Below are 22,778 nucleotides of genomic sequence, written 5' to 3'. Positions count from 1 at the left end.
ACCTATTTTTCTGAGAAGTTCCACAGCTCCTCGGCCCCGACCCCCGCCTCCCCCCTCCCTTCACTCTCTAGCTGGAAAGTTATGCGCCAGGCAGCGGGGGGCGGAGAGAGGAACCCAGACTGGCCCCCCTCCCGCTTCCTGCCCCGCAGCCTCCCATTGGCCAGAGGAATCCCCAGGAATGTGAGCGCGCCTTTAAAAGCGCGCCGCTCCGCCGCCTCGCCAGCTCCTGCCTTCGAGCCGGCCGCAGAGTCCCGGCTCCCGCGAGCCCTTCCGGCGCTGCCTCCGACTCCGGCGGCCGCCGCCTCCTCGGGCGCCCCGCTCGCCCCGCGCCTCTCCGGGACTCGCCGCCTGTCGTTGCTCCCTAGCCGCCGCTCCGGGTCGCTGCACCCGTGTGCACACAGGTAAGGAGTCCCCAGGTGGCCGCCGAGGACCGGGTGCTGCCCTGGCCAGACACCTCGAGTTCCGAGGCTCCAGCCCCTCGTGGACCCTGGATCTCATACCTCTTCGCCTTTCCCCGCTGTCTCTCCCAGCTGATGGGAGACTTTTCTCGTGGAAGGGCTCCAGAACTATTCTTTCCCGCTTGGGGTTCACAAACCAACTCGTCAGGACGCCCCTTCCACAAGATTTTCTTTGATTCTTCCATTGCTCCCTACACCTTTTTTGTCACTCGTCTAGATCTCTAGTTCCCTGTGCCTCCCTGCACCCCCGAAACTGCGGCTCCTTGTCCTACTGTTTACCCTCGACTTGCCAAGGGAAAGTCCCCAAGTTGTTGGTCTTTGCCCCAGTGCCACCCCCCAACTTTAAAACCGTTGTCTCCTCCCCTTGATTCTTTTTCTTTCTGATATCCTGTCCAAAGTAAATACTGTTGTCCCTCATTCCAGCAAATGTGGGGCCAAAGGGGGATCCCCCAGGGCCCTGGCCCCAAGCCCAGCCCCCAGTTTTTGCCCACCCTCCCTGCCTGGCTGCCTCTGAGGATCTGTATTTCCTGTTACAGGCTCCCTGCTGGGCACAAACAGCTCCACTATGGGGCTGGCCTGGGGACTCAGTGTCCTCTTCCTGTTGCATGTATGTGGCTCCAACCGTATTCCAGGTGAGTCTGTATGATACCTTTTGAGAGGGGAGGGAAGATGAGAAGGTGCTTGTTACCCCACGTGTGCCTCCCTGTCATGCTCTCCACTGCTAGCTGTTTCTCCCCAGAGCCCTGATTGAACATCAGAACGCAGTTTTCCTCTGACCATGGCGTTTATTTAGTGCTTTCACTGGTTGCCCAGAGTGTTCGCCCTGTCCCTTTGTCCCCATCCCTGGCCACAGCCTAGAAGGCTCATTGTATGTCCTCTGTTGAACAGAATCCGGGGGAGACAACAGTGTGTTCGACATCTTTGAACTCACGGGCGCTGCCCGGAAGGGCTCTGGGCGCCGGCTGGTGAAGGGTCCTGACTCTTCCAGCCCAGCTTTCCGCATCGAGGATGCCAACCTGATCCCCCCTGTGCCTGATGACAAGTTCCAAGACCTGGTGGATGCTGTGCGGGCAGAGAAAGGCTTCCTTCTCTTGGCCTCCCTGAGGCAGATGAAGAAGACCCGGGGCACACTGCTGGCCATAGAACGGAAAGACCACTCTGGCCAGGTTTTCAGTGTGGTCTCCAACGGCAAGGCGGGCACCCTGGACCTGAGCCTAACCGTGCAGGGGATGCAGCATGTGGTGTCGGTGGAAGAAGCGCTCCTGGCGACCGGCCAATGGAAGAGCATCACCCTGTTTGTGCAGGAGGACAGGGCCCAGCTGTACATCGACTGTGAGAAGATGGAGAACGCCGAGCTGGATGTCCCCATCCAAAGCATCTTCACCAGGGACCTGGCCAACGTTGCCAGACTCCGCATCGCAAAAGGAGGTGTCAATGACAATTTCCAGGTGAGGCCTCTTCTCCAGTTCCTGGTCCTTGGGTTCAACTGCTAGGCAGCTGACTTGTCAGGAGCGCTATAGCAGGAGAGGCAGGGTTTCCAGTATAGCAAATACTGCCTGGGGACCAAGGCAGTGGCTCCCAAACTTCAGGGCGCATCAGAAACACCTGGAGTGCTTGTTAAAACACATACTGTGGCACCCTGCACCCTATTCGCAGAGATTCAGATTCGGTGTGTCCGCGATGGGGCCTGATCATTTGCATTTCTAACAAGTTCAAAGTGAAGCTAATGTTGGTGTTCTGGGGACCACACTTCGTAAACCACTGACAGAAGCAAGCAGTGGTTTTCCTAGAACTGCCTGTTCAAGCCTTAGATCCTTCATATGCTATTCGGAAGGAAAGGGCTTACTTTACATGCATTCTACCAACCGTAATGTAGCTCGTAATGGGTAGTGTGAGCATGGTATTTACCACTTTGCCATTTGATTCCTCATGGGAATGTAGCCAGTCCCAGGAGCCGCTCTCAAAAAGGTTAAAATAGTGCTTATTTGCTGCCACGGCTTCTTCCTTGCTTAAACGTCTCGATCTTTGCAACCCGGGCTTTGAAACTCCCACATCTAACTCTTTGACACTGGAGAGTGTCATTATATCCTCTGTCCTTGGTGTCCGATTCCATTTCCTGTGTATCCAAGTGGGCTGAAAACTGATTTCCTTGTAAAATACTGAAGACTTGGCAGAAGACCCAATTAAGATGGTGAAGTTGTTTGGCAGTTTATGTTGGCGTGTTATTTTGACATGGTGATCTTTAAAGCGCGCTCTTTCAAACTGTTAGAACCTCCTTTGTGTGCTTTTTCTGGCATAAACCCTCTCTCCCACCCATTTCCCCCGCCCCCACTCAACACTACTCGACAAGTAATGTGTGTTCTCTGCCCCCAGGGGGTGCTGCAGAATGTGAGGTTCGTCTTCGGAACCACACCAGAAGCCATCCTCAGGAACAAAGGCTGTTCGAGCTGTGAGTACCATTCTGTTTTGGGGGGGGCATATGAGGAAATTGGGGAAGCGCCACCCAAACCAAGCTGAGAAACTTAAGTAATGGTGGTCATGCTTAAATTACCCCAGGTGACCTGGTTAAAAGATACTCTTTTAGATCACTCTTGAAGGTCCCTTTTATACATGTGCCTCCCCTCCACCTGTGTCCTTCACCCCAGGTGTCCTGTCTTTACAAGTAGGAACTCCAGGGGCTGGCTGGTGAGAGCAGCCGTGTGAAGACCTTCCATTACTTTCCTCATTGTATTGCTTTCTTCCTTGGCAGCTACCAACGTCCTTCTCACCCTCGACAACAATGTGGTAAACGGCTCCAGCCCTGCCATCCGGACTAACTACATTGGCCACAAGACAAAGGATCTGCAAGCCATCTGTGGCATTTCCTGCGATGAGCTGTCCAGCATGGTCCTGGAGTTGAGGGGCCTGCGCACCATCGTGACCACGCTCCAGGACAGCATCCGCAAAGTGGTCAGTGCCCCTCCCCCCAGCCCTTTAGCATGAGCAGCTGAAGGTGTATCGCAGGTGACCCCAAGTGACTGAAAATGAAGTTGGGCACTAATGGCCTTTCTCTCCCTTCTAGACTGAAGAGAACAAGGAGTTGGCCAATGAGCTGAGGAGGCCTCCCCTCTGCTACCACAACGGAGTTCAGTACAGGAATAACGAGGAATGGACTGTTGATAGCTGCACGGAGTGTCGCTGTCAGGTGGGGATCGTTACAGACTGAAGTACGAATTGATGGCATGTGTTTGGGGCCAGTCTCTAGGGAAATACCCAGATGGCCTGATACCAAAGTGGATTGTTCTCCAGACGCAGTTGTGACCTCTATAAAATCTTGAAACTCTCAGAATGTTTTTCAAAGTCTTAATTATACCCCAGGCCAAGTATCTGAAAGACAAGTCTGCTAAGACATCTGATCTAATTTGCCTGGTTTAGTTCAAAGGCTAAGTGTTGAATGTTAGGTAAATAAGACCTGGTTGGAACATTCCTTTTATTTTCCCAGCCCCTGACCTGTATTCAGCAATGACCCCGAGATTCCCATAGTACAGTACTGGTTGTTCAAATCACTTAGCCCGACACCGTTAGGACGTAACTGTCTACTTACCTCCGATAGCACTGTTGGCGATGTCTGTCACTAGCTGTCCCGAGTGCCACTGGAAGCCGCTTGGAGGGTTTGCCTGACTCACCGAGCAAAGCCAAGCTTAAATACAAACCCAGATCTGTATGTGAAGTGGGAAAAATGCTCATTGATCTCTTCTCTATAAAGAGAACATTTTAAAATTTAAAAGCCCTGGCTGAGTTTTGAGTTCATTTTCAGACACAGATGGAAAGACTTGACTCCTGATGTTCAGTGGTTCCCTTCGGATGAATTCTTTGTGCTGTCACTTCTGCCACTATGTAGCCATCAAGAAAGACCTCTCTAGGGCATGGAGTGACAAGTAGCTAGCACTAGAATGGTCTCCACAGTATGGTGGCTACAAATAGGACAGACAGATGTACTAAAGTCCTTCCAGTAGAGCATTGATACCCAGGACCGTGTTTCATCTTGAAATGTTACAGTATATAAACTTCTGCCTGCCACACACTTAGTAACCCATTTCTCCCTCTTGCCTTCCAGAACTCTGTTACCATCTGCAAAAAAGTGTCCTGCCCCATCATGCCCTGCTCCAATGCCACAGTTCCCGATGGAGAATGCTGCCCACGGTGTTGGCGTAAGTTCTTAAAACCTCATAACCATTCCTTAGTGACTAGCTCAGTTCTCCATAAACCCTGGACCGCTGAACAGGACACTAGAGCCCCACCCCCATTTCCATTGTGTGTTTTAATTCAGTTTCTTGCTGCAGCATCTGGTTAACTGATGGCTTGGCTGCCATATAGGCGATAATGATCTTGGTATAGCTTATTAATTTTGACTTGATGCTCTGAAGAAAGGAGAGATGAATTTGTAGCAGCACTAGCTCTAAATTGGCCTCCTTTTAGAATTCAACACGATGGCCTAGAGTTAAGAAAAATCTCAGCAGAGAAATAGACAGTCTGTAGTGCAAGCTTTGGACTTAATTGGGTCTGAAAGTTGCATCTGTCTTACCTGCAGGAATAGGAGAGAGGCCTACGAATGACAGCAGGTTCGGGGCCCTGGGAGCTTCTCCCAGACACCATACTGTTCCACGGCAGACACCCTATCCTCTGGTTTTTGTGGGCAGTATAAGTTAATCACTTTGCTGAGTCAATATTGAATGTAGTATGTACAGGTCATAAAAATGACCTCATCACAACTAAGAAATAAAGCAGGAAAGTAGCACTCACTGTACACACACACACATACACACACACACACACCCCTATACCTACACACTCCACACTGGCCACAGCTCAGGACAAGCAGTCTCATCGAGGCTGTGTTAACGATACTGACACTGGGATGATGGCTTGGGTAACTGCTTCTGCTCAGCATACACTTCAGGTGTGGGCTCAAGGGAACAAAGCCAGCTGGAGACTAGTGGAGTCCTGGACTTCAGTCCAGGATTGCTAGGAAGACTTCCAGCTGATGGCAAGAGAAACAAATTCTCGGTCCTGTGTCTGATACAGCTACATGCGATCCTAGTCCTGGTGCCTGGGCAGCTAGTAAACACACCCCTTGTCTTGTGAAAATCTGCACAGAGCAGGCCCCACATGCTAGGGTAAGAGGAGCAGCGCACTGATTAACCTCATGACCGAGTTGGAGCCAGAGCCAAGAGTAGCGATGCTGCTTCCAGCTCACCTGCCAGACACATGGTCTGTGGCTCCCCCGATGTCCAAAGTGACTCGTATAAGCTGCCTGCAGATCTCCTGGTCTTGGAAGCCTGGGACTAGAAATGCCTACCAAGCTCTCTTCAGTCAGGAAAGGGAAAGCCACTGGAAATGCTGAGAAAGGAGACCCCATGAATAGGTGAACATATGCTACTGGGAGAAGGCTTCGTGGTGCTGACCCAGGCTGAGCCTTCATTGACCCCGGTGCTGTAACGCAATGACAGGGGGTAAACCTTTTGGCTGTTGGCCTAAGAAACCCCTTGCCTTTCACCCTCTGGCAAAGGAAGGAGGTCCTGAGGAGCACAGTCTAAACAACAGCATATCTTGGTGATCGTACACTAAATGACCCCGCTTCCTCTGCAGCCAGCGACTCTGCGGATGATGGCTGGTCCCCGTGGTCTGAGTGGACCTCCTGCTCTGTGACCTGTGGCAACGGAATCCAGCAGCGCGGTCGCTCCTGCGACAGCCTCAACAACCGCTGCGAGGGCTCCTCCGTCCAGACGCGGACCTGCCACATTCAGGAGTGTGACAAGAGATGTGAGCATCGTGGCCCCTTAGGAGTGTGGAGAGCTGACTTGTCCTTGTCAGCTTCCAGAGCATAGAGTTTAAGGGGACAGTTTCTAGATGGTCTGAATCTGAACCCCAACTCTGCCCACCTGTGCACCCCTGAACACAGCTTCCCCTCCCTGCGGCTCTTTCCTCAACTGCACATTGGGGATAATAGCTCTCGATAGGGTTATTTTAAGGATTTCACCTAGGTAATGCATTTCAAATGGTTAGCATAGAGCTTGACCCCTGGTAAGCACCCTGTAACCATCAGCTTTGCATTTTAGTTAAACAGGATGGCGGCTGGAGCCACTGGTCCCCGTGGTCGTCTTGTTCTGTGACATGCGGTGACGGTGTGATCACAAGGATCCGACTCTGCAATTCCCCTAGCCCCCAGATGAACGGGAAGCCGTGTGAAGGCGAAGCTCGGGAGACCAAGGCCTGCAGGAGAGACGCGTGCCCCAGTGAGTGAGAACGTGCCGCACCCCTGCGGACTGGGCACCCACGGCCTCCTGTTTGCCGGGCCATGGAGGGGGGAAAGGTTACTTCCTCGGGAACAAGTAGAAGCCAAGTCCTGCATGCTCAGCAGCTTCTTGTAAGAAAAAAACAGAAAACCATTTCAAACTGGCCCTCTTCACAAATGTGGTCCTCCTGTGTCCGAGTAAGAGAGGTTTCTCGGACAAAGTGAGGAGAGTCTTCTAGGAGAGGTGAGGTGTCAGAAAATGGACCTTCACTTTGGCATGTGGTTCACTTTCTTGCAGTCAATGGAGGCTGGGGTCCCTGGTCACTGTGGGACATCTGTTCTGTCACCTGCGGAGGAGGGGTGCAGACACGTAGCCGGCTCTGCAACAACCCCACACCCCAGTTTGGAGGCAAGGACTGCGTTGGTGATGCGACAGAAAACCAGATCTGCAACAAGCAGGACTGTCCAATTGGTGAGTCATGTGGCCCCGGATAAAACCACCCTGGGTTTTTTGTGTAACTGAAACCCATGGTCAGCATTCGGGGGATGCTCCCGCTGTGAATGGCCCTGAGTGTTTTGACTACACTGTCCACCTGGCGTTTCGGAGTCCCCTCAACAAGTGAACAGTTAACATGTTCCCCACAATGTTTCACACCGTATTGTTTTGTGAGGAGCGTGGCAGTAACAGCCGCTTATACCCACCATCTGCCTGTCTCTCTCATCCCAGACGGATGCCTGTCCAATCCTTGCTTTGCTGGGGTCAAGTGTACCAGTTACCCTGATGGCAGCTGGAAATGTGGTGCTTGTCCCCCCGGCTACAGTGGAAATGGCATCCAGTGCAAAGACATCGATGAGGTGAGGAAGCGATGGCCGAGTGCCTAGATCTAAGAAAAACGGCTGAATTCGCAGTCTTCCCCTCGGGCGGCGTTCCCTGAACAGTAGGCAAACTGTCATTTTCTCCCATAGTGCAAGGAAGTACCTGACGCCTGCTTCAACCACAACGGGGAGCACAGGTGTGAGAACACGGACCCGGGCTACAACTGTCTGCCCTGCCCCCCGCGCTTCACTGGCCCGCAGCCCTTCGGCCGGGGTGTGGAATATGCCACCGCCAACAAACAGGTAGAGGAGACCACACGACCAGTGTGTGTGTGTGGTTGGGGGGGGGGGGGGGGTCCTTCACTGAAACCGCCAAGAAAGGCGGGCATGGCATTTCACAGCCTCCACCAAGAAATAGGGAAAAGGCTCAGTGTCCAGTCGACGTTTTAGAAACAGGACAGGACAACCCCATTGTAAAGCCAGCAGGGGAAAAATCGTCCGTCGTGTTTGAAAATGCTGCTCTGGAACAAGTTGTGAGCTGATGGCTAGGACACCCGCAGGGGCCAGGGAAGAGGGAGGGACAGAGTACCCCACACTCCTCCTCACTGAGGAGAGGGATCTGGGGACTCTCGAAGGCTCTGCATATGCACATCAGGATGTTGTCGCCCCCAGGTATGCAAGCCCCGCAACCCCTGCACAGATGGGACACACGACTGCAACAAGAACGCCAAGTGCAGCTACCTGGGCCATTACAGTGACCCCATGTACCGCTGTGAGTGCAAGCCCGGCTACGCAGGCAATGGCATCATCTGCGGTGAGGACACGGACCTGGACGGCTGGCCCAACGAGGACCTGGTGTGCGTGGCCAATGCCACCTACCACTGCAAAAAGGTACAGCCTGCCTCCTGAAAGAATCCACATTCCCCTGATCCATAGAAGAGGCCACGCAATTTTAAATGCCTGAAGTTTGCAAATGAAACCAACAGATGAAATTACACAAAGGCAGAACGGCACAAATCCTTAACATGAAGTCACTTGGTGCCAAGTACGTGCACAGGGCAGACCCTTTTGGCTGGTGTGCTCCAGAGTTGGTCATGTTTCTCCCAGACGCCAGTGGAGCGGGACTTGCGTTCCCAGCACGCATAAAGCGCACAGCATTTCTACAAATGATCTATGCCCCCAGGAAAATGCTTAATTTCTTGTCTTCCTGTTAAAAAAATACACCCCATCAGGGAGCGCAGCATTCGACTCGCTCTCGGTGTGCTGTGTCTGGGGGCCCTGCCCCACGTGTGAGCCGAGAGCCGGGCACACGGTCTGCAGCTGTCATGTGGGTCCTCTCTTTCCAGGATAATTGCCCCAACCTTCCCAACTCCGGGCAGGAAGACTATGACAAGGATGGAATTGGCGACGCCTGTGATGACGACGATGACAATGATAAAATCCCAGATGACAGGGTAAGGATGCTTTCCAGTCGTCCTTTTCTTTTTCTACTTAGTAGGATTCAATGGAACTACAGTACATGTACTAGGAAAAACCAACCAAACGTGTATATAGAAGCTAATAGTCATTCGCTGGTAGTTGTAATGCCTAGATGCTGCCAAGAGAATATTTACATGAGGGTTTTGGTTTTTCATCTCCACCTTCCATCCCCACCCCCACTAATTTGAACAAGAAATGACAACATATAAACAAGGATCCTCTGCTCCCCAGGTATGTTTCACATTCTTACCTGAGTTGCAGGACAATTTATTTCAGCCTACAAAGAACGGGGATGGTGTCCTTATATTTCCATTTCACTGACGCACAACAAACGAGAACCTGTTTTTCATTCATTATGCTCCGGTTTTTAACTTCTACAGTGATCATGAAGTAGAAAATGTTAGATTTTTGCAGTTGTATATAACACATATGGTTTGAAGCTGGAGCTGGCTGCATGGACAGTATTGTAAAATACTCCCTTTTTTTTTCCAGGACAACTGTCCATTCCACTATAACCCAGCCCAGTATGACTATGACCGGGATGACGTGGGAGACCGCTGTGACAACTGCCCCTACAACCACAACCCAGATCAGGCTGACACAGACAACAACGGGGAAGGAGATGCCTGCGCCGCTGACATCGACGGGGATGGTAAGGTGCCAGGGGCCATCTTACTTCTCTGCAGCCCCGGATATGGGGGCGTGGCTTAACAAAACGTCAGAGGCTAGAGATTCCAGCCCTTACTGGTCACCTGTTCCCTGCAGGTATCCTCAATGAACGAGACAACTGCCAGTACGTCTACAACGTGGACCAGAGGGACACGGATATGGATGGGGTCGGCGATCAGTGTGACAACTGCCCCCTGGAACACAATCCAGATCAGGTAGGTGGACCCCTTGCACAGCCTCCCAGGAGAATACTGGAATAGCTCCTGTTAGGCTTCTAAGAAAACAGCACTTAAAGAGTTCAAACTGTTTTGTGCCCATGGCTCTTTGAGGTCTCCTAGCCCAGTTGTGGTATTTTCATACACACAGTTTGCCTGATGAGAGCTCCTTGCAGAGTCCCAGAGATTTTCTGTGTGACCATCTTGTAACTTCACTCTGGTCTTCTGTAAGGTCCATGTGACTTACTTTGTGTGTTCTACCAGCGTCAACATAAATTACACAAAGCAAAAACCTGACTACTCTGGTAATGTTAATCGTTTCAAAGACTGAGATGGAAGACAAGATTCTTAAAAAATTAATGACCATTTTCATGGCTAAGGATAGAATCTGGCTGTTAAAAAACCTCCAACTAAAAATACTTGCAAAAGCTCAAATTCCTGTTTGCAATGCCAGATAATTTTGAAGACTGACAAACAGATCGTTCTGTTCTCTACCTATGTGAGAGAGTGCTACAAATATACATGAGCCAGAACAGATTCCATGTCTGAAAATATTTCTTTTCATGTGTAATTGGCCATAATTTTCTAGCAATGTAAGTTAAGGCATTTCTTTTCTCAAATGCTTTGTTGTAGAAACTTAGAAACCAGAATTTTTTTTTTAAGTTTATTTTGAGAGAGAGAGAGAGAGGGCGGGCACGAGCCCTCAGGAGAGGGACAGAGTGTGGGAGAGAGAATCCCAAGCAGGCTTTGTGCTGTCAGTGTAGAGTCCAACGTGGGGCCCTGTCCCAATGAACCATGAGATCATGACCTGAGCCAAAATAAAGAGCCAGGCACTCAGTGAACTGAGCCACCCATGCACCCCAGAATCCAGCTTTTTAAAAAAGAAAATTGTATAAGATCATAGAAATGATAGATTGAGCTTTTTCTTCATAGTGCTTATTCTTATGAGGTCCTGGAAAACAAAAAGCAATAGGATAAATAGCTTTGGGGCCAGAACAATAAAGTTCTGGATCTTTGGGATAACGTTGCAGAGCAAATGGCACGGAGGGTCCACTGTTTGTGGAGTTTGGGTCTTACCATAAATTTTATTTCTTTAATATCATTTAATCTCCTGGAAGGGTTGGCTCTCTTCTGGCAGAAACTTACAGACCTGAAACCCCACTGGCCATATTAAACATGGGAGAATCTTCTGTAAGTCATCTTTAACAGTCATGACTTATACCTCAGTTTACCATTGGCTTCTGTCTCTTTCAGCTCGACTCTGACTCAGACCGCATCGGAGACACCTGTGACAACAATCAGGATATTGATGAAGATGGCCACCAGAACAACCTGGACAATTGTCCCTATGTGCCCAATGCCAACCAGGCTGACCATGACAAGGACGGCAAGGGAGACGCCTGTGACCATGATGATGACAACGATGGCATTCCTGATGATAGGGACAACTGCAGACTCGTGCCCAATCCTGACCAGAAGGATTCTGATGGTGAGTTAGGGGAGCCACTTTAAGAGACTGACACCATGGCTCTCTCAGAGACCATAAAAGCAAAACCAAATGGAAAATTGTGAGGATGAAAACACTATATGCCAACTTAGACAAGAGAGTGAATTTCTGACACCAGCAAGATTTCAAAATTCCACTGAATTCTTGCCTTTTTTGACCTTAGGTGACGGTCGAGGTGATGCTTGCAAAGATGATTTTGACCATGACAATGTGCCAGACATCGATGACATCTGTCCCGAAAACATTGATATCAGTGAGACCGATTTCCGCCGATTCCAGATGATTCCTCTAGATCCCAAAGGGACGTCCCAAAATGACCCTAACTGGGTGGTGCGCCATCAGGGTAAAGAACTCGTCCAGACTGTCAACTGTGATCCAGGACTTGCTGTAGGTAAGGAGTTCTCCAAACAAAAGACAAGTGCATACACGGGAAAGAAGCAATTGTAAAACCTGGCACTTATGTGTCTCCCTGAAGTATTATGGATGTCTGGGAATGTAACCCAGGAGCTTCTGAAGGGCTGCAGCTGTTAACCCACATCTGGCCTCATTTTCATTTTCTAGGTTATGATGAGTTTAATGCAGTGGACTTCAGTGGCACCTTCTTCATCAACACTGAGAGGGATGATGACTATGCTGGATTCGTGTTTGGCTACCAGTCTAGCAGCCGCTTTTATGTGGTGATGTGGAAGCAAGTCACCCAGTCCTACTGGGACACCAACCCCACTAGGGCTCAGGGATACTCAGGCCTTTCTGTGAAAGTGGTGAACTCCACAACAGGGCCCGGCGAGCACCTACGGAACGCCCTTTGGCACACGGGAAACACCCCCGGCCAGGTGAGAACAAGGCTCCCGAGGAAGGTGCTGGACAAGCACTAGGGACCCTGTGCTTTGGCCAAGACTAGCCCCAGGCAGTCTTAGATATCAAGTTCTCTGCCCCAGCAACCCCAGCATATTAAGTTTTGCTTTGTAAAAACCAAATGGCGGCCTCTGAGAGGGGAGCTCCCTGTAACCAAGAGTTCCTTTCAAATCCAAAGACCGTTTCAGCCTCTTCAAACAAAACTTTCCTTCCTCTTTCTGCTTCCTGTGTTTCAAGGAAACACATCATGATTCCTTGATTCAAGGCCACACATCAAATGAAAGGTCTTGGAAAAAATCCAACATTGCAGACCTCTAATTTAGGCCCATTTGGTACCCTTCAAGTACTCCTTCCTATAGAATGAAATAGAAATCTTGATTCAGCCATGTTTCAACCTTTTCCTTTTCCTTCAGGTGCGCACGCTGTGGCATGACCCTCGTCACATAGGCTGGAAAGATTTCACTGCCTACAGATGGCGTCTCAGCCACCGACCAAAGACGGGTTTCATTAGGTAAGATGGTGCTGATTACATTTCACTTAGTCACACACTGATGGGGAAGGAGGAGGCGGCCAAAAATTAGGAGTGTCACTAACGAGATTTTCTCTTCCCTGCAGAGTGGTGATGTACGAAGGGAAGAAAATCATGGCTGACTCAGGACCCATCTACGACAAAACCTATGCTGGAGGTAGACTGGGGTTGTTTGTCTTCTCTCAAGAAATGGTGTTCTTCTCCGACCTGAAATACGAATGCAGAGGTAGGAGCAACGATACAGTGAACCCACATTTGACATCTCTAATTAAGACTAGTATTGAGAGTGCCCATTATGGGAGCATCTGTTTAAAAGACGGTTTTAGAGACCGGGTTATTTCTATTTTGCTGTTGAAGACCACGATAAAAACAAGGCCTATAGGCTGTGGCTTATGAAATCTGGACTCCTTGTTCAGAACCTCAGTTTGCGTAGCAGTCTCTGTGCTCTCATTCCCAGTAGAAAGATAAACTGGACAAACTTGTGTACAGTTTGGACCCCATGAATACTACTTTCAAGTTTGACCTGTTTCTGTGCCTTACACACTACTTAGTTTTATTCCCAACATTGAAGCATAAGAGGGCCTGCCCAGCCTTTCCTTGTGTCTAAGGGTAGAAAGGGTATACTACTGTCAGACTGATGGGCTCAATTAATTCTCATTAGAACTTCAGTTTATTTTTAGTCTTTTTCTCTCTGTGCTTACTTGAGCCTCAAGTCCAGCGCTGGGCCTACCACACAATGTCTAATGTTTACTGGGCCAAGACCTGATGCCTACCAGGATCAGTCAGTAAAAAGACGGATTTTACTCAAGATTTAAATTATGACGTAATCTTTGAGTCTGAACGTGGAACACTCCCTAAACACTGAAGGCTTTAGAAAGCATAGTGTACATACACTCTGGAAGGTCCTGCTCTGTCAAGCTCATTAACATTTAATAAGTGGACAGTCTTAAGCTTTTGTCAGTATAAAAGTAGAGCTACGCTAAGGTTCATTTGTTAACTGTTAACACTAGTGCCTTCATGAATGAATTGGCTTATCTATTTATGTGTTTGTTTATTGAACAGATTCCTAATCATCCAACTGTTGATCAAAAGACTGATCCTAACCAATGCTGGTGTTGCACCTTCTGGAACCACGGGCTTAAGAAAACCCCTAGGATCACTCCTCCCTGCCTTTTCTCTGCTTGCGTATCATTGTGGACTCCTAGGATATGGGACTTATCTCAAGAAAATGCCGTTTTCCAAATCAGACTCAGCATACAGCCTCTGAATGCAAAGACAATCTTCCAAGAACAGAAATAATTACGTTGGTTTGCTTTCCAAAAAGCAAAAGCATCCCCCACGTCAGTGGGCAGGTGGCTGCCCCACTCTGTCTTTGTCAGGGTAGGGTGCTAGCATGAGGCCATCTCTGAGCAGTGGACTCCAAAGCGTTTTCAGGCGTGTGGGAGAAGGGAGGACTCACTAGAATTGGCAAACCACCATGCTTGACCCTTAGAAAGAGGAGGAGCAGGGGCCAAAGCCCTAAGGGGAGGGCGTGGCCCCAAGAGATGATTGTATGAAAAAAACGTGGAGCTGTTACATGTTCGTTCGGTACTAAATCATTTTCAGGGGATTGAAAGACTTGCTGGATTTCATGATGCTGACCAGTGTTAGCTGATTAACCGCGTACATAGGCACTTAAATAGAAGCAGGGAGGGGAGGGAAAGACTGGCTTTGGGACTCCCTCCCAGAACCCCATCCCTTAGACATCACCTGCAGTGGCCAAAGTAGGGAATGAGAATTAAACCATTGTAAGGCTGTGCTGGCTGCCACTGCCTGGTTACCATGAAATTGTCGGTTTTATTCCAGATGTAGCTGGTGCAGATGTAGCAGGAAAATAACAAAACCTACCATCTCAGCACCGGGCTGCCTCCAAAGAGACGGGCAGCCGGGCTTGTATTTTTATGGTTAGAAAGGCACAAAATTCTCAACTAAAACATTCCTTTTCTCTTTTTTTCTTGAGTGTCATGGACTTTTCCAACTATCTTAGACTGTAGTTTTTGGTTTTTTTGTTTTTGTTTTTTGGGTTTTTTTTTGTTTTTTTTGTTTTTTGTTTTTTTGGGTTTTTTTGTTTTACAAACACTTTACAATATAAAATATTTATTTTTTACTTACTCTGGAGGATCTGTCTGAAAGACTATTCATGGAACAGGAAGAAGCGTAAGGACTATCTGGATCATCTTCGTTAGGAGTCTTCATGACTGTAAGATTGTAAATACAGATTATTTATTAACTCTGTTCTACCTGGAATCTAGGTTTCACGTGGAAAGTGTTTGACAGCAGGTAGTGGAGATTTATCAGCAAATCTCTCACAAGAACGGCACAAGGAAAATCAGCAGAGCAGGCTGCTCTTTGCTTTGTGCTCAGAGTGAATGATTTGGGATTTTTTTGTCTTTTCAAGTGGAATCAGTGGCCCATTTGCTAGTGTTTGTAACTTTGAAAAAGAAAGCCAAGAGTCCTTTAATACTGTTGTACCCTATCCCTTGTGCCTATTTCCAGGGAGAAGAAAAGCATCTACACTTTTTCATTTTTCCAAAAGAGGAAAGAAAAAAAAAAAAAGGTGAAACTTATATACAAATATTACCTCATTTGTTGTGTGACTGAGTAAAGAATTTTTGGATCAAGCAGAAAGAGTTTAAGTGTCTTACAAACTTAAAGCTACTGTAGTACCTTAAAAAAAAAAAAGTCAATGTTGTACATAGTATAAAAACTCTTTGCAGAAAAGTATTCCCAATAAGGAAATAGCATTGAAATGTTAAATACATTTTCTGAAAGTTATGTTTTTTCTATCTTATATACCATTGCTTTATTTTTATAAATTATTTTCTCATTGCCTTTGGAATAGATCTCAGATTGTGTAGATACGCTATTTAAATAATTTATCAGGAAATACTGCCTGTAGAGTTAGTATTTCTATTTTTATAAAATGTTTGCACACTGAATTGAAGAATTGTTGGGGTTCTTGTTTTGTTTTTGATTTGTTTTTCGCTTGTTACCCCCCAGTTTTTACTATTTACCAATACCTTTTTCTAGGAATGTGCTTTTTTTGTACACATTTTTATCCATTTTACATTCTAAAAGCAGTGTAAGTTTGTATATTACTGTTACGTACAAGGAACGACAATAAATCATATGGAAATTTATATTTATACTTACTGTATCCATGTTTATTTGTTCTCTACTGGCTTTGTTATGAGGTGTGGGTAAACTCCATTCCTAAACCAATACAACATACACAAGACATTACAGTAAATATTAGTAACATTGACAGTTTCTATCCAATTGAAGGTGACTGATTTGCTTGGAAAACTCATTTGCTGCATTTGTGGAATAAGAACAAAACATTAGCCTGCCCTATTAAAAACAAAGCAAGGACTCAAAAGGTGGACCCCAATAGGATACAATTTTATGTTTTAGAAAGGTAATTAAACGTTGAGTCCATTTCAGAGTACAGTTCTGTTTCTAAAAAGAACAATGAAAACAAAGGGAAAAAAATATAAGCGAGGCGCACACAATGCTCACGGCTACATTTTCTGACCCATGCATGATGGCACTGGATAGGTAGCACACAATTACATGTCGTCGAGAAGCGTTAGAAGTGTGAATGAGGGAGGAACCGTCATTACCAAATTGGGCCAAACTTTATAGACATCACCTGTCAGAAGATGAATTTACCTTTGGTCAAAAACAGGACTAAAAGGATTTGGAAGAAATCCAAAAAATACATATCAAGTATCAACTTTTTAAAGAGAAGACCAAAGCATTACAATAAGCAGAACTTGAGTATGGGTGAGCTAACAATGAAAGCAAAATCCTGACTAATTTCCAGTTTTAATAACAACAAGTACAATCAGAAATCTTGTGAGTAGGTTAAAGGTCTGGCTTTGGGGGTCCATGAAACACCACACATGACTGGCTGAGATAGATTCTTGTTGATTTTCCCTCTCATTCTAAAAATACTTCCCCCGGGGCACCTGGGTGGCTCAGTCAGTTGAGCGTCTGACTTCGGCTCAGGTCATGATCTCGTGGTCTGTGAGTTCAAGCCCCTGGTCAAGCTCTCTGCTGACAGCTCAGAGCCTGGAGCCTGCTTCAGATTCTGGGTCTCCCTCTCTCTCTGCCCCTAACCCACTCGCATTCTGTCTCTGTCTCTCTCAAAAACAAGTAAACATTAAAAGAAAAAAAAATACTTCTCCCATCTAAGGCAGCATAATCATACAGAAGTATAAATTACCAAATCATTTCATGGTGCCTAGGTGAAGAATAAAGAACTATAAGATAATCAAAAAGGGCTACAGAGTTTGGAAAACTGATCTGAAAGATAATTCTTTGAAACAGGACATCATCCCTTCTCAGAGGAGCACAAACATGGCAAGTCTTAGGAGAGAATTCTAATTCACTTTTTTTTTTTTTTTAAAGTAGACTCCAGGTCCAACGTGGAGCCCAATGTGGGGCTTAAACTCATGACCCTGAGATCAAGACTGAGCTGAGATCGAGAATCTGACGCTTAACTGAGCCCCTCAGGCAACCCCAATTCACTTTTTAAGGAGCAAACCTACAGGAACTGTAAAGATCCTGATAGGACACAAAAAGTGTCCAGGAACGGGAGCTATTTTCCCAGGTATCCTTCGTGTTTACTCTGAGACTGACCTTCAAATCGGTAGATTGTACGGAAATAAAAGGCTTGTTAAGAAATAAGATTATGCCATCAAGGTGCTAAGAGAGTTTTCCTGCTAAGAGAGTTTACGATCATGTGTTTTAGAGACAATTGGATTAAAGGGCAATAAACTTTAGGTCCTGTGGGGATTTACAATAAAGGTGGTGCGGGTAGTTTTCCTGACAAGTCATAAGCAAAAAAACTTGAATTTTAAGATCCTAAATTTGTTTCTAATAGGAGCTAGCTCTTGCTCTTTCATAGTTTTTCTTCTCGATCTTGTTCTGGGGGGAAAGACTCAGGTCTAGAGGGAACCTTAAAATAATAACACTGATTTTTAATAAGAACACTTTCCCCATCAGGGTAACATTTTTTAAAAAAATTCTGGAGCCTTTGCGTTGAATTATATTGTATCCCTTGAATGCACCTGATCTCATCTGAATTATATTCTAAATTTGGCTTACCAATCCTTGTTAGAAGTACCTTTAGCTGACATGCTAAGGAATGAACTATGTCACCTCTTTTCATGAAAAAAATCCATTACTTGAGATCATTCTGTATTCCTTCCCTTCTCTTAAACTCCTATAACAGAAAAGCTCAGTATGCCTCAAATACCGTTTGCAGAAACATATTAGAAAGCCATAAGCTCTCACCACCCCCAACAAAACTCCCCCCCCAACCAGCCCCACTGCACACACTCAAATACCAGAAGCACAGAGATTTAGAAACCTGAGCTCTTCATAAAGTTTGATGGGCAAAAATGGCTCCTCTCTGTCACCACTGCAAATTCCCACCCATAACACCCCTCCCCTGACCCAAACTTTACAATGCATGTGTCATTTTTAGGAGCGTCCAACAGCACGACTTTAACATCTGCTGGTACCCTCCCCCAACAAAACTCAGCGACAAGATAAATCGCACTGTCACACATTGACATCAATATGAACCATTGTTAGTTTAATGTAAACTGAAAAAGGAGGCTCAAAAAAGAAATCGCTTATCCATTCCTCTAAATGTAATAGCTATAGAGTTTATTTTCCAAAGTCAAGGAAATGTGATATAAGCAATCATTAACATCCTCAACTATCAGCAGATGAAAATGTGTGTGAGCAAAAAAGAATCATGCTACATACCTATTACCCCAACCTTCATTAAATGTAGCACAATAGCTAACTCACTTTTTTCATCAGAAATAAATTGGACTTAGTGCCAATTCATTGTATAAAGTGTGGACATAAAATTTTCTCATGAATCCAAGTTACTGACTTGTAACTAGACAAAACTTCTCTCTCTCAATAGTACCCCAGAACATTTCTTAAGTAGCTCATCTTTATTTGCTGCATTCTACTTTTTTTTTTTTTTTAATGCACTCTGGAGAAAAAAGTGTGAGTGTCTTCCCTTTGCCCTCTCTATGTGGTGCTTAGGGCGCTTTGATTAAGAATATCATCCATCCCTGCTGCATAAGTATGACCTTAGAAGGTCATAGAAGAGGTCATAGGAGACCTCTTCATACGGTCCTTTCATAATAGTTGTGTATTAAGTTAACACCTAGAAAGTGGTGGTCTCTTTCTATGACATCTGTAAGTCCAATGTAGAGGAGCAAGAACAAATTATTTAATATTTTACTAATTAATTAGTATCTATCCCCTCTGGTCTCCAAGCTACTTAAATTTAGAGGGTTTACCATAGTATTCTCATTGGGAGAAAGTAGAAAGTTAGTAATTGCAGTGGATATATGTTCACTTCCTCCTCAACATTCATGGTTATTGCTGACTCTTTACGATTGCCCCTAGTTTCTAGAGGTTATTCCAGGGAGATTAACCTAACTTCCATCTAGGACAGTAAGCATGAATCCTGGACTACAGCAATCATCAGAGTCCATCCCGCAGCCACAGAATTTGCTTCAGAGAGAATGTGATTAAGGCAGTTCAATTAAAGTGAAGCACAGAACCTCTGCTCAAAATCCTGACATATAAACTCCTTCCAATCTGGATGATTTATTTGCTGCATTCTAAAAGGCAAATTCTGCAAGATGATAAATGGTAATAAAAATCAAGTAATTCAAGTAAATCAAACTCTTGCTTGAGCAAAATACCACTGCTAGTAAGGAAGCAAAGTCCATGCTAACATTGCTTTGCTGAGAAAATTCATTTCTTTCTATGGCAAGTTGTACTTAACAGGCACCAGACGGGAAGAAAGCTGGAAAATCAGGGCCCAAATAAGAATTCATAGTGATTCCATCTGTCTAAATCACAATGAAGTTGTAACATATAAAATCAAATACAAAGTCATCATAGTACTTCAACTAGTTTTAACAAAGCACACACGTACATAAAATGTTGGTTTTATAACATATCCCCGATGTTGCAAGATTAGCAATAAAACACAATTTCACCAGGCATTTCAGTGAAGAAAAAAATCACTGACCAAATGCACCCCATGTCTCAAAAATATCAAAGAAGCAAAACCTAGGAAGAGAGAATCCAAATATCAAAAATCAGTATTTGAGGAATGGTCTCTATAGATGCAGTCAATGAATGTAAGAATTCAGAAAACAGTTTAATTTACCAACTTCCTTCAAAGCAAGCACGCCCAGAAAGTCATCGCTCAAGATTCTTTCCATTCTTCTGTCACATCTTCAGTCTCCTCTTCATCTGCACATTGAAAACAATAACCAGTTTTTAGGCGATATAACTAAAACTATAACTATTTTTCAGATGAGAGCATCCTGGATTATCCAGATGTGTCCTGTTTTTAATAACATCCTTAGAAGAGAAAAGTAGAGGTACGGGGATGCCTGTGTCATTCAGTTGGTTAAGCATCCGATTCTTCATTTCAGCTCAGGTCATGATCTCACGGTTCATGGGTTCAAGCCCCAAGTCCACTCCTTGCTGACACCTTGAGATTCTCTCTCTCTCTCTCTCCCCCACTCATACATACGCACACATACGAGCTCTCTCTCTCAAAAAATAAACTTTAATAAGAGAGAAAAGCAGAGGGAGATTGGAGAGACACACACAGAGAAAAAAGGCAATGTGAAAACAGAGACAGAGATTGGCATGATGTGACCACAGAGCAAGGAAACCAAAGAAGCAATAGCCTCTCAATAGCCTGAGACAATGGAAGAAGCAGGGAGGCATTTTTCCCTGGAGTCTCCAGGCAGAGCATGGCCTTGCTGACTCTTTAGTTTCAGACTTCAGGCCTCCAGAACTTCGAGATAATTAATTTCTGTTATAATCATTTGTTGTGGCAACCACAGGAAATGAATACAGGTATATAAATTATATGTCAGTAATGTTGTTTCTTTTAATCTTTTAATTAATGGCAAATGATCTGGAGTTTCAGAGAGTGAAGTGAGAAATGCAGTGATATTGTGAACACACGGAGAAGAAATATTGAGCAGGGAGGAAGGTGGGTTATATGAGAAACAGACCTCAATATCCCACCCCTGAGATGAGGATAAGACCATGACCCAGGCCTCCGCAAGTACTATTTCTTCTATCTGGAGTGTTCCGCTTCTTGCCCACCCAGTAAAAGATCATCGTCCTTGGGGGCTCAACTTAAATGCCACTTCCCCATCTCCCCACGTTCATCATCCTGTCTGTGGTATTGCTGTGCACCTGTCCAGAAGCTCTTACTACACTTGTCTCGCCCCTGCTGTGGTTCTCTGCTTAAGTTCCTGCCTTCCTCAATGGACTATGAAATAATGCAGAGCAGTGATTAGGTCTTATTCCTTATATCCTAGAGCAATGTCCTTAATGAATGAATACAATGAGCACAATGGAACCCTGGCACAGTGATTTCAAAGCAATGACTACACAACTGAATCACTCAACACAACTGAGTCCTCCAACACGGACTTTCAAAAAGACTGGTATCCAGTCTTTCCACCTCTGGCTGCCATAGTGAAAGGAGCTGCTGCCATGTCTGCCCGCCTACAATGGGTGGTAGTGCAGAACTGCTCCAGCTTCCTGATCAAGAGGAAGAAGCAGGTGTACATCACAGAGTCCAATAAGCTGAAGGCTCACAACTCCCTCTGCTACAAGGGGCTGATGCACCACCAGAATGTGGGCGTGGAGCCCGCAGCCAAGGGCAAAAGGGTAGTAGTGGTCGTCATGAAGCGGAAATCTGGCCAGTGAAAACCTGCCGCATCCTACGTGTGGACCACCGTCAACAAGAATGCCTGGGCCCCCGTCAGCAGCATCAGGCACGTGATCCGCAAGAGCAAGTACCGCTCAGATCTGCGCATGGCTGCCATTGGCAGAGTCAGCGCCAACCCCTGCAGCCACAAGCCCATGATAGTAAAGAGAAAGCAGGCCCACCCCACGAAGAGCTTCTGAGCACCTGCCTCTCATTGCCAAAGCAATGAAGATGTCAACCACCGTAAAAAAAAAAAAAAAAAAAATACTGATGTCCAGAGCCAACCCCTAGAAATAGATTTCATTCATCTGGGATGGAACCCAGGCACATTAGTCTGTTTTCAATCTCACCTAGTCATTCTAATATGTTACCAAAGGTAAGAAGCATTGCCTAAGGGATGGACTCAGTATAGCTTAAAATGCCAGACAGATCTGAGGCAGATGCCAAGTTGAGAGATGTGAAAACCAAAAGTATACAAAGCATAGATGATCCCATACTGGCTATTTCTGTCTCCAAATAAAGCCATGCAAGAGGAGAGAACCCAAGCTAGGATATGCTTGCTCTGGGTGTCAAACAGGAAGGTTACCCAAAAGCAGTACAGGAGGGATGTTTAGAGAGGTAAAACAATCTGGAGAAGGTAGTATCTTCATTAAAATGAAATTTAAGAAGAAAAAGTAGGGATGGAGCACATTATCAAATAATTGACATTATTTTCACCATTAGTTTTTTTGTTTTTTGTTTTTTTTTTTCCCACAACCCTGGAGTAGAGTGACTAGTAGACCAGAGCTTCTCACACATTAACAAGCGTATATCACCTACTGGATCATCTTTTTAAAATGCAGAGTCTGATACAGTAGGTCTGGAGTAGGGCCTGGGACTCTGCATTTCTAAAAGCTCCTAGTGATGCCAGTATTTCTGGTCCATAGATCTAGTCTGCAGTGACGATCTTCATCTTTTCATTTTACCCAATATGAATGAAGCAATGGAATCACAAGTTCTCATTAACTGATAAAATGGTAATACATTATAATATCAAAACACTCCAGCATGCCATTGTTTACACTACTGAACAAAATGATCAAGTGGTATTTTATCAGTAGAGACAGAAAATAATCAGTGGCACATATTTATATGAAAAGTCCACCTCCA

At 45.9% G+C, this 22,778-nt stretch overlaps 2 protein-coding genes and 1 pseudogene across 8 annotated transcripts in view; 2 read left to right on the top strand and 1 right to left on the bottom strand.

The window, feature by feature from the left end:
* The first annotated feature begins 238 nt into the window (after positions 1-238).
* THBS1 (thrombospondin 1) lies at positions 239-15,981 on the top strand. The gene is made up of 22 exons (XM_042942444.1): positions 239-401; positions 995-1,090; positions 1,347-1,906; positions 2,832-2,907; positions 3,208-3,407; positions 3,520-3,642; positions 4,555-4,648; positions 6,087-6,260; positions 6,557-6,733; positions 7,031-7,204; positions 7,460-7,587; positions 7,699-7,851; positions 8,221-8,439; positions 8,895-9,002; positions 9,520-9,679; positions 9,793-9,911; positions 11,166-11,400; positions 11,582-11,809; positions 11,980-12,251; positions 12,687-12,784; positions 12,889-13,028; positions 13,865-15,981. Exons 2-22 carry the CDS (start codon positions 1,024-1,026, stop codon positions 13,870-13,872), a joined length of 3,513 nt encoding a protein of 1,170 aa, XP_042798378.1. The 5' UTR covers positions 239-401; positions 995-1,023; the 3' UTR covers positions 13,873-15,981.
* FSIP1 (fibrous sheath interacting protein 1) overlaps positions 3,655-22,778 on the bottom strand; it is a 208,818-nt gene continuing 189,694 nt past the window's right edge. For 2 of the 7 annotated variants that reach the window (XR_006203651.1, XM_042942447.1), the window contains one exon: positions 20,030-20,143. Coding sequence is in view for 4 of the 7 variants with exons in the window: in XM_042942447.1 (XP_042798381.1) it covers positions 20,097-20,143 (47 nt within the window). In the remaining 3 variants the exon portion in view is untranslated. Of the gene's footprint in view, positions 4,157-14,953; positions 15,040-15,994; positions 16,055-18,499; positions 19,958-20,029; positions 20,144-22,778 lie in introns of those variants that run through there. The other 5 variants (XR_006203649.1, XR_006203650.1, XM_042942445.1 and 2 more) reach the window with 5 other exon arrangements.
* On the top strand, positions 21,380-21,829 carry LOC122221336 (annotated as a pseudogene).

Source organism: Panthera leo, chromosome B3, assembly GCF_018350215.1.
Source record: "Panthera leo isolate Ple1 chromosome B3, P.leo_Ple1_pat1.1, whole genome shotgun sequence".
Classification (NCBI taxonomy): Eukaryota; Metazoa; Chordata; class Mammalia; order Carnivora; family Felidae; genus Panthera; species Panthera leo.
The sequence above is the reverse complement of the archived record's forward strand: the minus strand, read 5'-3'. Positions and strand labels throughout refer to the sequence as shown.